The following is a 20,169-nucleotide window of genomic DNA, read 5'->3' on the forward strand; positions in this document are numbered from 1 at the left end:
AATGGCGTAAAGATTATGCTGCCCACCCTCTCCATTGAGACTGTTTGTCAGCTTTTGTTCATAGTCCACCGGAGGAAACGGGCCGAAGAGATTAAGGGGGGCAAGGGCGCAATCTCATGCGACAGAAATCAATATCGTCATTGTCATTATCATTTTCGAACATAAATTATAAAATAGATAAATGGGCCTCATGTTCTGGACTTGAAGAACAGTGGAAGGGAATTGACATATACTAGTATGCTATGGGCAGCGACTGCTACGGGTGAATGTTATTATTTCTTTGCGTTAATGGATTTCACAAGCTCAGCATATTTCTCAGTCGAGAAAGATTTGGGTCTTTCGATTGGCTGACCAACGGCCCTGTCAATGATGAGCTGAGCCAGTACACCTAGCGCTCTCGAAACACCAAACAGGACGGTGTAGAACGATGCCTCTGTCAAGCCGTAGTATTGCAATAGAACACCAGAGTGAGAGTCAACATTAGGCCATGGGTTCTTTGTCTTGCCGTGCTTTGTCAACACACCTGGGGCGACCTCATAGATTGTAGAGACCAGCTTAAAGAGATCGTAGTCAGGGAAGTGTCTTAGGGCGAACTCACGTTGAGCTGTGTAACGAGGATCAGTTTTCCTCAATACGGCGTGGCCATAGCCGGGAACAACCCTTCCTGAATTCAGAGTGTCCCACAAATATTTTTCAATGGTCTCTTTAGAATAATCGCCCTTGACCTCTTCTCTGAGCTTGAAGAGCCATTCCAGGACTTCTTGGTTGGCACGACCATGGAGTGGACCCGCCAAACCGTTCAAACCAGCCGAGAAAGATAAATAAGGGGATGACAAGGCGGAACCCACTAAGTGAGTTGTGTGTGCAGAAACGTTACCACCCTCGTGGTCGGCGTGGATGGTTAAGTAAAGCCTCATTAACTCAACAAACTCGTCATTCTTGAAACCCAGCAGATTAGCAAGGTTCTTACCGAAGTCCGCGTTGGGGTCAACAGAACCGAGCTTTCCATCCTTGAAAACATTGCGGTATATCTTGGAGGCAATAACTGGTAGCTTACCGATGAGGTCCATGGAGTCCTCGAAAGCGTAATTCCAATAGTCCTTCTTGGACACTCCCTGTGCATAGGCCTTGGAAAACTTGGACTCGCTCTCCAAAGCGGTCACAGCGATAGAGAACTGAGCCATTGGGTGAAGATCCTTAGGCAAAGAGTCTAGCAGTTGTGAAACATGTTCAGGAAGCTCGGATCTGGAAGCCAAATCCGCGGACAACGCCTTGACTTGGGACTCGGTAGGTGTCTCGCCGGTCAACAGCAGCCAGAACAGCGCTTCTGGTAGTGGTTCGGTGCCGCCGGCCCCCTTTGGCAGCTCCTTCTGAATGTCGGGAATGGTGCGGTTTCTGAACCGGATACCCTCATCTGGGTCCAGAACTGAACCTTCCCACACCAAGCCCTTGATGCCACGCATACCACCGTATGCCTGATTGAGGACCACCTCGCCGATTACCGTCGAGCCGTGCTCCTGGCGCAGCTGCTTAATTTGTTCGGCCTTGGCTGGGATGATCTCCGCGAAGCGCTCTTTTAACGTTTTCTCGCCGTTACTGTAAAGGCGTGCCCCACCAACGGTCAATAGTACAGACGCGCGGCCCGAGTTTGACTGCTGCAAAAGCCCACGCGCCAGTGTGTTTCTGGTTGATGCTAGAACCGACATTTTGTCGTGTGTGTCGTGAATATTCTTTGTTTCGGTCGTCTTGCTAGGCACCGCTTATGAGATGTCTTGCGTAATGATTCTTTCTATGAGCTCCACCACACTAGGTCTACCTGTAAACCTTAATTACTGGGAAACTGTCAAACTGGATTGTTTGCTGGAGAAAGATATATAACTGCTGCTAGTTAACTCGCAAACGATACAAATTATACCTGATACTCCGGCTTCTCTCGACTGACCCTTGCTCCCCTTCTTCTGGCCCTCATTTATATACAAATGGCCGTGCTCGGCTACGAGCGCCTCGTGCTGTGGCAAAGCACTTGGTCACGTATTTTCCCCGCGAACCAATGCGGCCATTTCTAGGCGTTCGTGGGCGGTTGACGTTGTAGTGCAATATACACAAACAGCAAGGTTCCACAGATAATAACTTCGGCTCCGCGATTTTCAGGATCCGACGTCGATTATCTGGTTTATGCGTGACCAAGTAAAATCCAAATATGGTCATTCGCATAACGAAGGTCACCGCATGCGAGACAAGAGCGAGAGCAGAAGTGTACGGAGATTGAGTTGCGCACAGTCCACGCGGAGGCAAGCTGCAGGAAAAAAGTAGGGAACACGCCAGATAACATCGCTGCGTAAAAGGAGAAAAAAAAAGAAGTCGCCAACTTCAGCCAGCGGAAGAAAAATAAAACTAAACGGGGCGAGCCGGGACTCGAACCCGGGACCTCCCGCACCCTAAGCGGAAATCATACCTCTAGACCACACGCCCGTCTTGCTGAAAGGTCGAGAAGTGGGTTCTTAGATTTGAGTTCTTGATACGTTAGAGATGATCAGCCAAAGTTTAACGAGACAAAGCCGCGCGGAAAGGTCATCAAAGGCGTGATACGGTCATGAGTGCCATGAGTGTCAGTAGCCGCCAAAGCCCCAAACCGCTGATATACGAGAGACGTGACACCCGCGCGGAACACGGCGCGTGTTTCTTGATAATGTGATACGAGTTAGACTTTTTAGGAAGCTGTAGTGGACGTTTGTAGAGAAGCATCCCGCCGATTGCCAGACTCCCGTCGCCTATTTGTGTTTTTTGGGCGCTTGTGAAAATGACGAGACTTGCCGGTACCGCACTTTAGAGAGCGCTTGCGTACACCATCTTGAATTCTCCAAATTCTCACTAGGCGCTTACGCAGGACTGGCTGCGTAAAATGAGGCGCCTAGTGTGCCGACCTTGGCATGGCTAATTTCACCCCGACGAGGCCACTCGGCTAAGCATCAAGGAACCTATTAAGCGCGCGGGCTTGTCGCCGTTTCGCACGGTCATTCGGAACTGAGCAACTTCTATACTTAGACAACGATTTCCCATCACGTGATCAGTGCCTACAGTACGCTGTTCAGTCGTCTGTTGACGACCAGCTAGCTATACATCGCGCGTCTTGTAATGGGCACGCTGACGGATTAATGGGCTTCTAAGCTGCTACTTGCTCATTATAAGGCGCTTCAGGCTAACTTTCTTCGCACCGCGCTACAGTCTGCAGAAATAACGGGCGATACAACCTCCTGCTAGTACCCGGCTAGCACCGCGGCTAGGCTTGCTGTCCCTCTTGAAGCTCAAAGTAGCAGTGCAAGAGGAGGGCGTTTTGAGGAACGGCCAGTCTACACTTCAACGTTTCTTATTTAGATTTATCAATCCGTAGCTCCCTCTCGAATCCTCCAACAAACACTGCACTTCTAGGCGGTCCATTTCGTTAGCAAAGGCTTCGTAGTTGTTTATGCCAATCCCAAAATGTTTTTTTTTTCTTAGCTTAGTCCGTTTGTTGTGTGCGTGCAGCGGATTGTGAGGTGGCATGGCAGGCGGTTTCCAGAGACGGGTAGCGCGCGAGGATGAGGAAAAAATTACGAGTTGAAAATTGTTATTGGGTATATGAGATGAGATATTAGTAAAAATTAGCAGCGGTGGCGGCGGTACCTCAAGGAAAGTGGAAACATAATTTCGCGTCGAAAGTCTCACAAGCGGTCCTGAAAAGCTAAAGAGTCCGAGAGCTGGATTCCAAAGCAGTGGCAAATTCGTCAAGGCTTGCAGTATTGGGTTCAAAACTGGCTGGTGCGGTTTTTTTTGTTTTTATAAAGTGCCGCTTTTCTAATTTGGCGTATCACTGGTCCCTAGTACACGCCACCGGTATTTGAGTGCCGCCACAGAAGTCAGAAGCTAATAAGAGCCCCAGGGCGTTCAAAGTATAGTTATACGCCTACAGAAGGAGCTTTTAAAGAGCTTCGCATTTAGCCGCTTAGGGTAACAAAAAGTGAGTGTAAACTCCATAGAGTGGAGAAAAGGTTTCAGTTCCCGTCATGACCGCTACATCCATGGAGACACCGACTCCTAGGAGTCGTAAGAACACGCTCTCCTCCAAAATTGGCAAAATTTTCGGTGCCGGCAAGGGTGCGGGTCAACGCACTCCCAGCGCGGATACCGCTCGGCAGAGCCAAGTGCCATCTCCCACAAATTCAGTGGTTTCACTTGACAGCTCGCACCAAGAGTCGCGCCACGCTTTGCATCCGGACCCGCGTCAAGCCCCGCTCGCGGCTTCGCACCAATCATCAGACATTTCGAGGCCCAGTTCGCCGCCGGTGTCGCTCAACGGTCGCGGGCAGATTGCACCAACACATGACGAAAACTCACTTGCAACACTTCGCTCCCGCTCCGAAAATAACGACAAGGCGACTGCAAGCTCAGTCAACATCGCGGCTATGGCATCGGTAAGCTCCGGGAGGTTTGTGATGCTTGAGGGAGGCGGTCACGAGCACCACTTGAAGAGCGCAAAACGTCAAGAAAAGCTGAGCAGCATGATTAAGAACATGCTTGGGGCCCAGAAACTCCGTGGTGAAGCCAAGTCGGCAGTCCCTGATATTCTCATGAGCCAGAAAAATCAACGGAGTAGCGCGGACCCTCCTTCCTTGTTCTCGGGCTATATGAAGCAGGTCGCTACTATGGACCAAAGTGTGCCCTACAGTGGCGCTTCACAGACACAAAAGAAATTTTACCTCAACGAGGCTACCCCTGGTGGCAGTGATGGTGCAGTTGCTCCTTTAAAAAAGGATCCTGCTAGCTTTGCAGAAAAATACGGCCGTTGTCAGGAAGTTGTTGGCAAGGGTGCTTTCGGAGTTGTACGAATTTGTCACAAGAAGGTGCAGGAAGGGCCAAACGCTGAGAAACTCTTTGCTGTCAAGGAGTTCAGGAGAAAACCTTCTGAGTCCCCCGAAAAGTATTCGAGACGTTTGACCTCTGAATTCTGCATTTCATCATCACTGAAACACACCAACATCATAAGAACGCTGGATCTGTTCCAGGATGCCAAAGGCGACTACTGCCAAGTAATGGAATACTGTTACGGCGGTGACTTATTTACACTCATCATTGCCGCGGGAAAGCTGGAGTACATGGAGGCGGATTGCTTCTTCAAGCAGCTTATTAGGGGTGTGGTTTACATGCATGACATGGGCGTTTGCCATCGGGATCTGAAACCAGAGAATCTTTTGCTAACTTCCGATGGCACCCTAAAAATTACCGACTTTGGGAACAGCGAATGTTTCCGTATGGCATGGGAAAAAGATATCCACTTGAGTGGCGGCGTCTGCGGCTCAAGTCCTTACATTGCACCTGAAGAATACGTACACGAAGAGTTCGACCCTCGGCCGGTCGATATATGGGCGTGTGGTGTTATTTATATGGCAATGAGAACCGGCCGGCAACTTTGGAGCACTTCCCAAAGAGATGATGAATTTTATGCCAAATATTTAAAGGGAAGGAAGGACGAAGCAGGCTATGAGCCAATAGAAAAGCTAAAGAGGGCGCGGTGTCGCAATGTTATTTATTCCATTCTAGATCCTGTGCCTAGCAGGAGAATAAATGGAAGGCAGATACTTAACAGCGAGTGGGGAAGGGAAATCAAGTGCTGCCACGAAGGTCATCCAGAAAAATAACGAGAAAGTTGAACGCGCGGAGGCAGACGCGTTGGCTAGGACACGATGTTTTACTCTGCACTTCTCTAACATAGCGTTTTATGTAATATAATTAGACACAAAACAGCACCAAGGCATTATTCTACAATTTCTCGGCTGGAAGGGGCTGTACGGTTTAAGACCCTTAGTCCAACAAATGAAGTTTGTCTTACGAGTTTCCGAATGTCAAGAACATGACATACACCTTCGTTGCTTAAAAACGTGAAAGCTCGGAAGCGATTGTTCTCGCGTACAAACTCCCATTCTGAGGATATTAAATATGAAATGCTATAATTACTTGTGTTTATATACATAAATTCTGCTGCACGCTCACTGTATTCACAACTGAGTATAGATATTAGAGGTCTTCCTTTCGCTGAGCCTTTTTCTTCGCTTGTTCACGAAGTTCAAGCCGGTGTCGTCCTCATTCGTATTGGTACCATCTGTCGCTAAAATGAGTTCTTCGCGACCCAGGTAAAAGAGCTTCATAATATTGCCAAATGCTGCAACTATTGCCTTAGCGCCGAATTTCTCGACTGGTCCTATCCTGTTGGTGAGCAAACCGTTAACTCCTGCGGGAATCTTGTAATACTGAACTTTTCCGTTTACTGTCATAGTCCATCCTTCCCAAATTTCATGAATATTATATTCCAAAGATGCCGAATGCTTCATGCTTCGGCTTTCGACCCTATTTCGCAGTTTGCAGTCCCCTGTTCTAACGCCCTCTGATACACTTCTCACAATCGCGTGGCTATTATTTTCTGCTTGGTTGAGCTTATTCCGCCGCTTAAGACCAATAATTAAATTATTGTCTGTTACGTTCCAACAATCTGCTTCTTCCATGTAATGCTTCTTCTCGACAACCGACTCGAGGCCTAAGCAGCGAATTTCCCTAGGATCTCTCTCCACACGCAAGCATATGCTAGTTTTTGTGCGGCTCTCAAGCTTAAATGTATGCATGACCAGTGTTTTGGTCGATTTCTCTGTGTAGGCAATCGATAGAGAAGCAACCGATGCACTCCCGCAAAATCTGCAGTGGGTAGGCTGGTCATGAAAAACTTTTAGCGTCTTTGGCTCAACGTCTGATAATGTGAAGCTTCTAATGGACGTACCTGTCTGGGCGTCTACCAATTCTGCCTTATTCCCTCTGGCTAATACTAGCATACCGACGAAAGGGATCAATAATAAAGTTATGTTTTCGAATATCTCGCTTCCGCTATTTGGCGAATAGAGGCCATTTCCCAAAACCTCGCTTGGTCTCTTGAGGGTGGCAGGTGTCATCAGCTTTTGTCCCCTGTTGAAAGAATCTCTGATTATATGCAGCTCCCGAGTCCTCCACTTGTTGTTGACGACGGTTGAAACATAAATTTTGCCGCGCTGGTCACAAAAAACAAGCCTGTCGTTGACTCTAGGCGTTACTAGCTTCTTGCAGGAGGCAAGCTCTACCGGCGAAGAGATGACTTTGCTAACCACAGGTTTTCCTGAAATGTCGATGCAGGTGAGAGAGCCATCAGTTGTCACGAAAATGAGTTCAGTTCCATCATCTTCATCATGTATAGAAGCGGCCTCTTTGTCATTATAGCGAGCATCAAATACATTCGCCAGGGAAGAGGAGGATTTCATGGACGAAACCGACACGTTACTGTCTTTCCGTCCCATTGAAAGGCTGGTGACTCCGATCTGATCGCGTATCTTTCCAGCCGATGTGCTTGTATTCCCCGTAGGCCTATTTTTCATAAAGGCTGGTATAGTCCTTTTTCTGAAAAACAACTCCAAAACTGTTTTGCCCGGATGATCAAGCTTTATTGACCACAGGAAACACATTTTTCTTCGCGACCAACAAGCAACCTTGCCCCCTTCGCTGAGTATGGCTGTTAAGTTCCCGTTTGAGCTTGTTACTGTTCTGGCTACAGGCCAAAGCTGCTTGCTCAATGGTATCTCTGTTGGAGGGGGGACGGGATTTGATAATGGCGACCAAACAAATAGTTTACGGTCAATTCCAAGCGAGAAAATGAAAGGTGAGTCAGACGTTGGTATACTCACAATGTCTAATGTATGGCCGCCATGGGATAGTTCCTTGGTATGAAAAGCAGTTTCATCCGCTTTCATTATAGAGCCTGTTTCTTTCCGAGATTGCATCTCGTCCACGGCGTTGAATACTTCTGGGTCATCCTCAGATTTAATTGGAGTTTCGACTCTGCTTAGCATAATTTGTAATACGAGTAGCGCCAGTGATGAAAGTAGTACCACTGTGATAATAAACTCAATAAAAAAATAAAAGTCAAATTTGTACGAAGAAACAAAAGGTGTCTGAAGGGCTCCGAGATAGCTACCAGATAAACTATTAGTATCAGGGACGTCTCCTTTTAAAGCAAAAATAGTGTCCGAGGGTAAAAATGCCACATTAAAAGTTCCTTTTCCATGCTTTTGAAAGAGTAGTTGAGATACGGATTTTTTGTCAATTAGTGCCGGTGACCTCGCAGAAGAAAAACTCACAGCCTTGGAGAATTGACCATGAACGAATTTGTACACCAAAGAGGAAGAAGATCTCACTGACCTGAATTTTAGATTGATGTAGAAAAAATATGGCATACAGAAATAGAGCGGCTTGGACAGCATAGTGTCCCAGCCAATCGCCAAAGATTTAACGTATGCTTTCAAATTGACATTGTGGCCGTAAAATTCCTCATCTAAGGACCGCGCATCAATTTCGTTGCTGTTTTTTAAAAAGAGAACGTCGTTGCTGCTGAGCATCCTATAATCCAAACTAAGCACCGATGTGAAGAAAGTGAGCTGAAGAATGAATGTGTTTAGAAGCGCAGCTGAGAAAAAAAAGCTCAATTGGCGATTAAAAGGAAACAGAAAGGTGCTTGTTGCAATAGCCAAAATGGTGGTTCTAAAAACAGAGGCATTCACTTGCGCGGAAGCTACCAAATACTTCTTTGTTCCCTTTCTGCCTGGTTCTTCTTTAGAGGCAACCATAGGATAGCTTTTCCTAGAATCTGTGACGGATGAACCCGCAGTTTCTTTGAGTAACCGTAAAAGCCCACTGGTTGAAATTAAAGTTATTGGAAGCCACCCAAGAAAAGTAGGGTTATTTTCCCCATAGCCCTTGAAAAAAAAGCCCGTAATTGTAGCCGACGCAGCTGTGCCTACGGTTACTTCAGCTAGCATCGCCAGTGCAATGCCATATTTGTGCTTAACCCATACAATGCTTTTGTACGCCCTGAGTAATTGTAGTATAAGAAGAAAGCATAGAGTCCCTGAAACCAGAAAATCCAGTCGACTCATGGGCAAGATGTCAAACCTGAATGAAACCTGTGGAGCATTACCGTTACTAAGCATAGAGGAGGTCGCGATTTTAAAGCCAGTCACATTTGATAGTGACTGCAGCTCTGCAACATTTTGCGCAAGGATGCTTTTTAGCGCGTCTTGCTTGTCCCCTGGCGTTAGAATATTGATCACCATGTTCTCAGCGGACGTGACAAACCCATTCACCTTGAGAACTCTTCTCAGAAGAAGTTTTGGAATGGAATTAGCCCCATAATTGATAGTTTTCAAAGGCGACCTGTCCTTTTGCAAAACTTGTAACGAGTTGTTCCACAATTGAAAAGGTGATTGTAAGACTTCAACAAGATCGGAGCCTGCGGTGTTCCGCAATAGGCGGTTTTGAAGCGCCAACGACTCAATCAATGAGCTTTTTTTCAGGATATTGTCTTCGTTCAAATGCTTTATCCACACTTGCACTAATGATAGATTAGCAGAGGAGCCAGTGAAGAAAGGCTCGAATTCCACCCTACTTAGGTACTGCCTCGAAGTTATATCGCCACTCCAAGCGGAAGAAAGAGTTGGATAAGCGATGATGGTCAAAATCAGAAGAGGCAGAAAGATGGAAATAACGGGATACCTCACTGCCAAACGCGACAGGTTGAAGAAATTTGCCTGCGGCGTAATCCTTTGGAGGATAGCACTCATGGTATCAAATGAGAACCAGGGCAAAGCTGGACACTTTGGAGTGAATTATGAAAGCTTGAAAGGTTAACCAGCGCCCGGCTACGTTGTTCTTTGACGATTTCCTCCGCTTATTTTAAAATCGCATCTGACTTTGTTAAACTTACCGGAAGAAAAAAATTAGTTGTTACGAAAATGAAGGGCAAGTGGAGGCAATTGAACTTCGAAATTCTGGCCAGCGTTTTAATTGATTGGTATCTAAAGCTCTACTCACTTAAATCCTAAAGCACATATATTTAAGTTGGTCATTTGCTGTAGCAAGTCTGCAACTTTTTCGTCAAGCTGACCGTTGGCGTAATCATCTCTGGATTGCTGGTCTAAGTATTGCTGAATTTGGGCAAGACGAGTGTACCCCTCCGTGCAGAACCGAAGTTGGATCTTAACTAGGGCTTCGAAGCTAGGGTCGTAATATGGAACTCTTAGAGAGACTAATTGTGGCAATTCCGTCTTTAGTTGCTCGTTGAGATTATCAAAGATATCCTTCGCTAAAGCCAGCTCCTTCTCAGCTCTTGGAAGCTTAGAAGCATCTTTGGCAGGCTTGTCAATAAGCCTCCGCACTTTAGCTTTTGCTGCGTCGTAATCTTGTTTCTTGTGGTCTCTTTTCTTGATTGCATCTCCAATTTCGCTGAAATAGGTGGAGAACTTCGTGATTGGGTCAAGGACAGTCTCCCGAAAGGGGCCATCTAATTGCTTCACCGTTTCCGAGTCGTAGTCGCGTACACATTGTAAGTAATAGTTTCCCACATTGTATCCGCCTCCGCTCACCGTTTTAGAGTCATCGTATAGGTTTGATATAACTTCTGCAATGGTAACCTGTGAAGCGGTTACGGCCCTAAGGGAGTCAAGGTATCCTTTCGCTTCCTTTTGAAGTTCTTTGCCGGCTCTCTCCAGAGTGCGATAACGACGTTCTTCGATGTCGTACTCTTTGTCAATTGTCTTATCGACTTCTTTTACCAAGACGCTATTCCCAGCGCGGTTGATGGCCTTTTTGAATCCTTCCCAACTCATGGTGACGACCTTGCAGTGAGAAGCCCTAAAGCATACAGCAGTCAAAAGTTCCGCTCTTTAATATGAAATCCCTATTCAAACATGGATCAAACAATCAACATATACGGCACGTACCAGACAAACCGAACGATCAAGCATCGGTGTGGTCTTTAGAGCAGAATTAAAAGACAGCTTTATAACACACTGCCTTGAATTAGGTTTTGCAAATGAGGAAACCACTCAAAGAGTTTTTCAAGAATAACATTTTGCTTCTGGACGGCGGCCAAGGCACTGAGTTAGAGAAAAAGGGTGTTAGTATTTCGCATCCGTTATGGTCAACGCTTCCGTTTATAATCAAAAATAAAACACATCTGGAAGCTATAAAAGAAATGTATCGCGACTTTGCTGAAGCAGGTTCTAATGCGTTGATGACAATTACCTATCAGGCGTCTTTCAGCTCTATGAAAAAGTACAGCGAGGGACTAGTAAACAGCGAGGAGGACTACGCAGCTTTTCTGGACTATGTCATTGGTTTTACTGACCGCGAATGCATAACTCCGGATAAATATTTAGTGGGAAGTGTTGGGCCATATGCAGGGCTTTTATCAAACGGAGCTGAATACTCTGGCTACTATGGCGAGGGTAAGATAGATTTCATTGATTATTATAGTCCACAGGTGAAGCACTTTGCCTTGTCGCCACGTATTGATTTGATTGGAATCGAGACGATCCCTAATATTGATGAGTTCAAGGCTTTGCTGAGCCCTGAGTTTTCACGGCTGTCTTTTTCCAAGCCATATTATATTAGTGTTACTACAGATAACAATGGGTGCCTGAGGGACGGAACATCCTTAAACGAGATATGTCGCGCTATCAAACAGTCTGCATCACTTCTTCCCGATAATTTTGTGTTCTTTGCTATCAACTGCGTGGAATTCCTTCACTGTGTAGAAATTCTGCAATCCTTGAATGACTGTCTTGAAATGCAAGGTGTAGATCGGCGCTTCCGCTTTAGGGGAGCTTACCCAAATTCTGGGGAAATTTACCACGGCGGCACCCACTCCTGGAGTAGCAACCCTTACGCGGGTCCCGAAGACACTTGGGAAAACTTGACTCTCGGGCTGTTGAGCCAGGAATGCCTTATGCTCGGCGGCTGTTGCAGAACTGGCTCTGAAGAAATTCGTCAAATGGCTTTGACTACAAAAAAAAACTCAACAGTTGCTGCGATGAAAGCGTTTCCAAGTAAAGCCAGCAACAACTACCAATCATTTTAGCATGTTATGGTCTGCACATATCAATTTTCTCGAGCGGGTTCTCACAATATCCACTCATCGAGATAGATAGCTTCATTATCGTTGCTGGATGGCGCAATGACATTATGGCACCGAAATATCGTGAATGTATTGTCTGCATCATCCTTCGACTCTCCGGCAGGCTGTGTCATTTCCAGAACGCTTTGAAGGGTAATTCGGTAACAGTCAAATGACACTTTTTCCAGTTTATTGTCATAAACTAAGACCTGACACAATGATCTTATGTCGGCAGTGGACAATTCCACATTCGCAACTTTCGCGCTGATTATAAATTCTAAGATGTCGTCTGTTGTCGCGAAATTGTTGACGTGGGCCGCGTAGAGCACCTCTCGACCCCCAGTGAAGTTATTAAACCCATTAGGATATGTACGCTCAGAAACAAACCTCCAGACGATGGTTAACAGACTGTTGATGAACTCGACGTCAAGCTCACTATCAGTGAACCACGGTCCACCTGTAACCTCTATGGAAGGCTGTAGATTGTAAAGCATGTAAATTTTTCGAGTAGGGAACTTGACGCTTTTGACGCTCTTCACGTATCTTTGAGACTCCAGGGATTTCAAGCATTTTGATACAACAACTGTGTGCAAATTGGTTCTTGCTTTAATGGTTTTCGTCCATATACCTTCTCTCCCGCTGGCTTCGATGTATGAATAGACCAATGCCTCATCGGCGGTCATAGCCGCCTTTTTCTGAGCCTCAGCAAAGTTGACGGCTTGAAACTTGAGCTCGTTGTTTTGCTTTATAAGTTTTATCAGATTCTTATCAAGCAGCTCCTGAACGATAGACATAAGGTCTGTCAGAGAAGAGCTGCCTGCCAAATCCTTGAGCTCTGCTTGAGTGTAGAGCGCAGCAGCACCTCCAGAACTCATTTTGGCATGAAGACTCTTGGCTCTGTCTGACAAGTCGACACCTGATGTCAGAATGTTATTCATTTGCCACGTTAAGGATTATTATTCGATGATGCAAAAGCTAGGAAAGACAGGTTGATCCGCCCAAGCTTATGGCATATGGTTGTGTCTAAAGTTTTTTTACAATTTCGTCGAAAGAGACGTGCTTCGACAAATTCGTGTAGTAAAATATGAACCGGCTGATTGATTGTAATTGTGATTTGCTTGCATACCAACTAAACCAAACAAAGTGAGCGGCTAATGTACAGCTAAGCCTTTACAAAGCTCCATTCAAAAGGCCCTAGGTTATTAAAATATAAAAAATGATGGACCGTTGCCTGTAATTGAAGATCTACCTGTAGTGCAAAGGCTAAGCGGAAGAACTGGGAAATCATTTGTTTCTGCTGGACATCATGCCGAGTCTTCTTGCCTCCAATAAATTTAAACAATTGCAGTGCTGTACACAAATTGAGAAATTTTGCAGTGGAAAAAAGCTGTATCTGCGGGCCTTCGACTTCCATTTTTGGCAGAGTTTCTTCGCATTGAAATTGCCGGGTTATTGAAATGCTTATAGTTTTCAATAGCGATAATTCTCAGCACACCCGGCACCATATCTAGGCTTATTGCGATGAAAGTGAGGTATCAAAATCTGCGCGAATCTGATCATAAACAATTTACAGCGGATGATCCCTTTCTTCATGGGCCACAAGTTTTATGATTTTTGAAATAGCCGATCCTCAGCAACCTTAAAAATTAACTGCTGGTCTGATTAAAGTGGAAAATTGATTAATTCATATCGCCTTTCGAAGTTTAACATAGTAACTGATGCTTTGAAGTTGGCATTGCTGCAATGACTGAAAGAAATTTATCTTACATGAACTTCGTTCACTTTTTCTCGAATTGTTCGTTATTGCTTGACGAGCACGTTGATAACCTAAAATTCTCTATATTAAGACAACGAAATATCTTTGAATACAACCGCCACACACTTAAATTACCTTTGAAGATTGACTGAGCTTGCGCCACCAAGTTAACTATCAGTCCAAAGAGCTTTTATATAAAAACTTGCACATACAGTCCAAAAGGCTTCATCTCCTTTAAAAGGTCTGTTGCATTATTCATCTTCTAGTCCGCATTAGCGTCCGGTCGTGGCTATAGAAAATTCTTCTGAGTTGAATGCTTGCTCCTGAGTACGTTTAAGATGTTGGTAGCTAAAATGAAGCACCTCAGTTAAACACAAGCTTTCATTAAGCTCGCATTAGCATGAAAAAACAATTCGTCAAATACTATACAGGAACTCAACAAACCCTGCTCTTCGGATTTGAGACAGTGAAAGCCAAGGTACTCCACTTTTGAGAAGAGAAATTCCCGGGTTTGCGGTACAAAGTGGGCTCTTGAAAACAGTAACTATTACGATGACTACTGATTCTGAGCCAGCAGCTTCTGATTTTTAGAAATCGAGCTAAGGGAGCTTCAAACTGTCACACAGGCGCTATGACACCCGAAATCACTTCCCTTATTGAAAGAAATTAGAAAAGTAGCTATTCCGAAATTCGAGAAATTATCGAAAACCATTCGTTATGTGCTTCCTTAAGCTCGTCTTCTTTTTGGGCTTCAAACCAAGTTTCATTTAGTACCTCATTTTTTTTCTATAACTATCAATTGCAAGCCCAGGTATCCCAGAACCAAAAACATGATGTTGAATGCAACAAGCAATTTAATATCTAGCAGGAAGTTCTGAACAAGGAACCCGAAAGTGCTCAGAATGGTAGCGCCTGGCACTTCAATGTCGAGCCCATACTTCCTTTCTTTGAGGATAAGCGATTTCACCTCGTTAATGATCAAAGACTCATATGCGTAGTAAAATATCGACAAGTTCTTCAAGTACTTAAATGCGATGTTGCTGATGTCTTTCGTGTTGATGAAAAGTCCACTGAAAAGCAAAGATGCTAGTAAAATTAAAACGCTTATAACAATGGAGTTGTTGAGATCCTCAACTATTATCCCAACAGTCAAAATCTCTAAAGAAATCCCAACGTTGAAGAGAACCAAAATCAAAACAAACTTGAAAAACGCATTGTTGCTCATGTTTAGCCCCACTGTTGGATACACTACCAGGGCCAGAAGAATTGGGGGCACGACTCTCAGAGGCAAAACGTCGCTCAGAATCTTACTGATGTAATAGGCCATTGGTGAGTAATAGTTATTTGACCGCTCTTTCAAAAATATGATTCTTTCCAAAGAAAATGAAGTCAGCCCTGTAAAAGTCAAAAACCCAAAGTAAGTCAATATGAAAAAGAACAAGCCTAGCCGATTTTGAAACCCACTGATGTTATTTTCAACGTTATAATAAAGCGAGCCAAGGAAGCAACCCATTAAGATAGTCACGAGATAGTTCCCCAGCAACAATTTAGGGTTTCGGTAAATATTTTTGAAGGTGCGCGACAAGAGAATAAACAATTGCTCTTTGAAAGATGCTGATTGGACCCTGCTGAAAACCTCAACTTCCGTAGAAGTTGGTGAAGCTTTTGTGCTCTCAATTTCTTGGAGGAGGCTGGAGAAGTATTGGCCCTCTCTGAACTTAGCATGCAGGAGCTTTGTGTTTAAAAGGCCAACATCATTGTCGTTTTCATCCCTTTGGTCAAGTAAAGAACGCAATTCGTCCCTATGCACCGCGTAATGCTCCCATTCACTTTGAGTTGCTGTTACAGAGTCTTTCCTTCCATCGCTACCATCCATATGAGGCGGAAAGTGGCTCGGGTGATCATGCAAATTTGCTTCAATATCCCCGGGATATGATGGAGACATGATGCCCGGCTTTGTGGATTCAAACGTAATGTCTATTAGGTAATCCGCTATGTTGTAATCAGACGGGCAATTATAATTGTTATTGCGTAGAAACTCGCTCACATCCGTAGCAGCTCCAGAAAAAACCATCTCGCCTTGGCTAAGCAGAACGAGCTTATCAAAAGATTTGAAAATGTTTGACCGCGGTTGATGAATAGAGAGAACTAAAGTTCTGTTATAGTGTAGCGCAAGGCGAACTAAGCACTCGATAACGTTGTTAGCGTTGTTTGAGTCTAAACCAGAGGTCGGCTCGTCTAAAAACAAGATTGAGGGGGACGTGACGAGCTCACAAGCGATAGAAACTCTTCTTTTTTCTCCGCCACTGATGCCTCTATCAAAGTCATCACCAATGATGCGATCTTTGATGTCTATGATGCGGAGTTCCTCGAGAACTTGGTAGACTCGCTTTTGCTTTGCCGTAAAACTCATCTTTCTAGGTAAGCGAAGAAGTGCGCTATTCAAAACAGTCTCATAAACAGTTAAAGTAGGCAAAAGAAAGTCCTCCTGGTCAACGAAGCCAATAATTTCTGCGAGGTTTTGCTTTGTAACACCTTTGCCGTTGACCTTAATTAACCCCGAAACCTTCCCGGCCTTTTCCTTCATGGCCAAAATATCTAATAATGTTGTTTTCCCAGCACCAGAACCCCCCATTAGAGCCATTATTTCACCAGGCCTCACAGAACCACTTATTCCGTTCAACAAATTGATTTCTTTTTTATTGGAGGTAATGCTATAGCTGATATCTTCGAAAGTAAGCGTTGACCTCACTCCAAATTTGAGAAAATCAAAGTCATTGCTGTCATCGTCCTCCAGCTGTACAGGCGTGCTTTTGAAGAGTGGACTTTTGGAGACAAAAATGACGGCAAGCAACGTCAGAACCACTACAACCATAGAAGTTGCTGATAAAACTATGATTTGAAAAAGCGACAGTTTGTCTTTGGACGGCTGCTCGTATCCGGGAATTTCACTGTAGTGTACGCACTCCCCAGACTCACATTGTAGTGTGATGTAGGGATCACCAAAAACTGTTGTAATTAGATTATTCATACTAGGCTCGCTGAACTTACACTTTTTTGTCTTTAAGTCGCAGCTAAAATCCCCGGGCCCTTTGATGGTTTCCGTTAAGAATTCAGAAATGTCGATAGATCCTTTCTGGCCACAAAGCATCTCACCAGGGACGCACTTGCATTGCACGTTTTCACAGCGGTAGTGCGACACATTGTTGCTTAAATCATGCTGAAACTCGCATTCATTCAAACCGCAGTAGAAACTCTCTATTTCTTGAATCCAAAATTGGAAGTTGCACTCTTCTGAGCTTTTGCTGCAGGAAAACGTAACTTGTGGCTTCTTGCCATTCAATATTTGGACGATTTTTTCATTAGTGACATCACATCCTTGATGGAATTTGTTCACAATCATTCCATCTTTATAGCATGTACCCTTTAACCCTTCAGGCATAAATGGATCGCAAACAGAGTCTTCTTCACATATATTACAGTTGATGCCGCCCCAGCCAGGCTCACACTTACAGCTCTGCGTATCGTTGCCGCGGAGCGGTCGGTCATCGTTATTTTTGGATAGTGCCCCGCATAAAGGAGCAGAACAGTCTGCGCCGCCAAAACCTTCTAGGCACTCACATCTTCCTGTATTAGAGTTACATTTAGAGAACTGCTTGCACTCAAAAATTGGCAGCATGCAGTTGAAGCAAGGCGGACACTTATCTCCTTCGTCTTCTATTTGCAATCCGCCTCGTAAGTCACAACTTTGTAGGCTGGGCAGCCTCTGCACAAAGTCTTCAGCAAGTACTGTGGTTATTGAAAAAAAAACGCCTATCGCGAAGACATTTGGACGCATAGTTCACTCAGTTTGTGAGTGCAGTTGAAGGTGAACTTCGTCTTTGGCTGTCTATGAGCTGTTAATTTCTTATAAGACCTTCTGCACACTCAAAGGGGCTACAAAGTTTGCAGGATTCAAAAGATTGTATTCACGTGCACTTTCAACTAACACGTTAAGTACCCTTGCAAAAATGCCTGGCAATAAAAAAGTGAGGCGAAAGTGTAAAGTGGCACAAGTTTCTGCAGGACACGAACAGAAGTTACAGTTAAATGAAAATACTCTATTATCCGTTTGAAAGCTGCTAATAAAATAACTTCTTCAAAAATAGCAGAGACAAGTGAACTTTATGGGCCAGCCACTGAGGGAAACTGGCAAGTTTTAACCTTGGCTATATTATAATTTTTGAAGACCGCCTCAAGTTACAAGGCCATTTCTAATTGCCATAAAAGAAACGAGAAAGTTCTATCAACTCTCATATAATTGATTGTGTTTGTGTTATTAAGCCGAGAGACCGCGTTTTCAGTAACCCGTCTACAACTTCGAATTAAATTCAAAGGCTGTAGAGCTGCATTAGGTTACACATGCCTCCATGCGTGAACTTTAAAACTCTTGCAGATGGGAAAGCCTCTGAAGTCAGCTTGTTTCGACTAAAGAAATGGCAACAACTTGTCTATGAAGAGTTAAGGGGCTCCGGTGCCCTCGGAAAAGTGTCAGACGCGGACGACCAAAATCTTAAGGTCAGCTTTGCCTGGCCATGGTTAGTCGAATCTATCGTAAAGGAACTCGCAAAGAAGAATGGCCCAAGTTTTTATTTTCACTTCATCTAAGTTGGAAAAATTGTCTTCTATAGTATGCCAGTAAGATGGAAAGGGAATAGGAATTAAATGCAATACTGGTATACCATGCTGCCAGAAGGGAGTATGATCGTCCTCAATATAATTTCCTTTAGCTTCAACAAACTTGCGTTCAGAAACGTCAAGCAATTCTTCTTTAAAGGGAAGTGCGTCAGTGTTTTGCGTCTTGATTTCAACAATCTTCTTGTACATCATATCTGACTGCTCGAAATAGCTTGGTACCGTAACATGATCTTTGCTCCCAAGTAGGTCGAGTAATATCATTGCTTCTATCTTCTCAATAGTACCATCCCTTTTCCAGAGAGATGCCAAGTTTCTCGCTCCGTATATGGAGTCTTCTGATGTCCATTGATTCAAAGCCTCCTCTCCATCAAAAAAAACTATTTTGAGACCTTTAGACCCCTGCCAAAAACTCTCTTCAAGGCCAGCATTAATCCCAGTCTCCAGACTATCTAGAAACTCAGAGATGTACATAAGAATTGCACAAGAAGCTGCGCTGTCTGTAGCACCAATGAACCCCGCGGGGGACTTTTTGGAATCGTAATGAGCTGCCAGCATGAGATAACTGCTGGCATTTTTTCCAAGTGTGAATACCAAGTTTGTGAAATTTATACTGTTCTCAGCAAATTGCAGGGGCTCAATCAGCCAATCGCTTTGCAAGGTCTTGAAATGTTTTGTGATGAATTCCTGAACTTTCTCGGAGCCTGAGCTTCCAGGCACTCGCGTAATATTGAAAGGAATGAGCAGACTTTCTGACGTGCTGGGATCTAAGCTCAGCTTGCGATCCAGTGAATTGTCATAAAATTCCTTCCCAAACAGAATTCCTAAGGAAGCCTGTATGAGAGTTAGAACAACGAGGAAAGCCCTTAGGCTTTTCATGACACAGATGCTCTGCCGCTTCAAATGACGCCAGTGGAATTTGTGAACCTATTCGAGGGCTCACTATTAGTTATGGACGTTAACATCGGTGCTTACAATTAGAATCATTCGAAGTGGAAATTGTGTTTTGAGGGTAAATACTTTAAAAACCCATTTAATTACATAAGCATAAAATTGGAGCGGTCCAAGAAATCGTTGTCGTTTGGCGCTTATTGAATAATGAGTTACTAGCTTAAGATCAACTGGTGCTACCAACAAGCCGCAGCATCATGAGGGCCCAGCGGAAAGAAAAGGCATGCTTTCAGAGAACGCCGGGAGTGCGCGTGCGGCATTTATTACATGGCTCACCACTTGCGAAGAGAGCCCAAATCATGCACAACAATGATAGAACAACTCAAAAACCACTCTTTTTCGTGCGTGTACAGCACAGACCGAGCCACCTTATATATAGCGACTGAGCTTAATAGCCTTTTCGCGAATTGAAACCTTTGACATTAATTTCACAAACTGACATCCCAAACCACCGTTTAAGTATTATATTTTTAAACTAAAAAAAGGGTTTGCGGCATCATCAACTAAACGGGTTACACTCAGGCGGCCCAAAACGTTCATACGTGCTCCTCCCTCTTTGGCATGCTTAAACCAAAATAGCAAAATGCTTTGGTTCTGTTCTCCGAGCCTTGCAGCCTTAAAGCGCCAGCCTCGAAAACAAGGAAAACAGACTGCTACTTCAGAGAGCGGTAAAATATTATGATCCCTGTTAAAAGACGGGCTTGGCGTCAAATGGCTATTCAACATACACTATTTTCAAGTTCAGCTCTTTGTTGTAGACATCAATAGGACTTTCCAGGGAAGTTTG

General features: G+C 44.4%; 8 protein-coding genes and 1 non-coding gene across 9 annotated transcripts; 2 read left to right on the top strand and 7 right to left on the bottom strand.

Annotated features, from left to right (window-relative positions):
- Positions 1 to 272: 272 nt before the first annotated feature.
- CIT2 (citrate (Si)-synthase CIT2) lies at positions 273 to 1,706 on the bottom strand (the record flags this gene model as incomplete). The annotated part of the gene is made up of 1 exon (XM_002556367.1): positions 273 to 1,706. One exon carries the CDS (start codon positions 1,704 to 1,706, stop codon positions 273 to 275), a length of 1,434 nt encoding a protein of 477 aa, XP_002556413.1.
- A 694-nt stretch (positions 1,707 to 2,400) lies between these two features.
- Positions 2,401 to 2,472, bottom strand: KLTH0H12628r. Its single transcript has one exon. It is a non-coding gene; the product is annotated as a tRNA-Pro (tRNA).
- Positions 2,473 to 4,043: 1,571 nt separating this feature from the next.
- On the top strand, positions 4,044 to 5,675 carry SAT4 (serine/threonine protein kinase SAT4; the record flags this gene model as incomplete). Its single annotated transcript, XM_002556368.1, has 1 exon — positions 4,044 to 5,675. The coding sequence occupies one exon, from the start codon at positions 4,044 to 4,046 to the stop codon at positions 5,673 to 5,675; it is 1,632 nt and encodes a 543-aa protein (XP_002556414.1).
- A 357-nt stretch (positions 5,676 to 6,032) lies between these two features.
- On the bottom strand, positions 6,033 to 9,668 carry KLTH0H12672g (KLTH0H12672p; the record flags this gene model as incomplete). Its single annotated transcript, XM_002556369.1, has 1 exon — positions 6,033 to 9,668. One exon carries the CDS (start codon positions 9,666 to 9,668, stop codon positions 6,033 to 6,035), a length of 3,636 nt encoding a protein of 1,211 aa, XP_002556415.1.
- Positions 9,669 to 9,914: 246 nt separating this feature from the next.
- Positions 9,915 to 10,712, bottom strand: RVS161 (amphiphysin-like protein RVS161; the record flags this gene model as incomplete). Its single annotated transcript, XM_002556370.1, has 1 exon — positions 9,915 to 10,712. The coding sequence occupies one exon, from the start codon at positions 10,710 to 10,712 to the stop codon at positions 9,915 to 9,917; it is 798 nt and encodes a 265-aa protein (XP_002556416.1).
- Positions 10,713 to 10,918: 206 nt separating this feature from the next.
- Positions 10,919 to 11,965, top strand: KLTH0H12716g (homocysteine S-methyltransferase family protein; the record flags this gene model as incomplete). Its single annotated transcript, XM_002556371.1, has 1 exon — positions 10,919 to 11,965. One exon carries the CDS (start codon positions 10,919 to 10,921, stop codon positions 11,963 to 11,965), a length of 1,047 nt encoding a protein of 348 aa, XP_002556417.1.
- Positions 11,966 to 12,006: 41 nt separating this feature from the next.
- Positions 12,007 to 12,939, bottom strand: RPC34 (DNA-directed RNA polymerase III subunit C34; the record flags this gene model as incomplete). Its single annotated transcript, XM_002556372.1, has 1 exon — positions 12,007 to 12,939. One exon carries the CDS (start codon positions 12,937 to 12,939, stop codon positions 12,007 to 12,009), a length of 933 nt encoding a protein of 310 aa, XP_002556418.1.
- A 1,593-nt stretch (positions 12,940 to 14,532) lies between these two features.
- Positions 14,533 to 17,595, bottom strand: ADP1 (putative ATP-dependent permease ADP1; the record flags this gene model as incomplete). The annotated part of the gene is made up of 1 exon (XM_002556373.1): positions 14,533 to 17,595. The coding sequence occupies one exon, from the start codon at positions 17,593 to 17,595 to the stop codon at positions 14,533 to 14,535; it is 3,063 nt and encodes a 1,020-aa protein (XP_002556419.1).
- Positions 17,596 to 18,335: 740 nt separating this feature from the next.
- On the bottom strand, positions 18,336 to 19,310 carry KLTH0H12782g (uncharacterized protein; the record flags this gene model as incomplete). Its single annotated transcript, XM_002556374.1, has 1 exon — positions 18,336 to 19,310. One exon carries the CDS (start codon positions 19,308 to 19,310, stop codon positions 18,336 to 18,338), a length of 975 nt encoding a protein of 324 aa, XP_002556420.1.
- Positions 19,311 to 20,169: the final 859 nt, after the last annotated feature.

This window comes from Lachancea thermotolerans (genome assembly GCF_000142805.1).
Source record: "Lachancea thermotolerans CBS 6340 chromosome H complete sequence".
NCBI classification, from domain to species: Eukaryota; Fungi; Ascomycota; class Saccharomycetes; order Saccharomycetales; family Saccharomycetaceae; genus Lachancea; species Lachancea thermotolerans.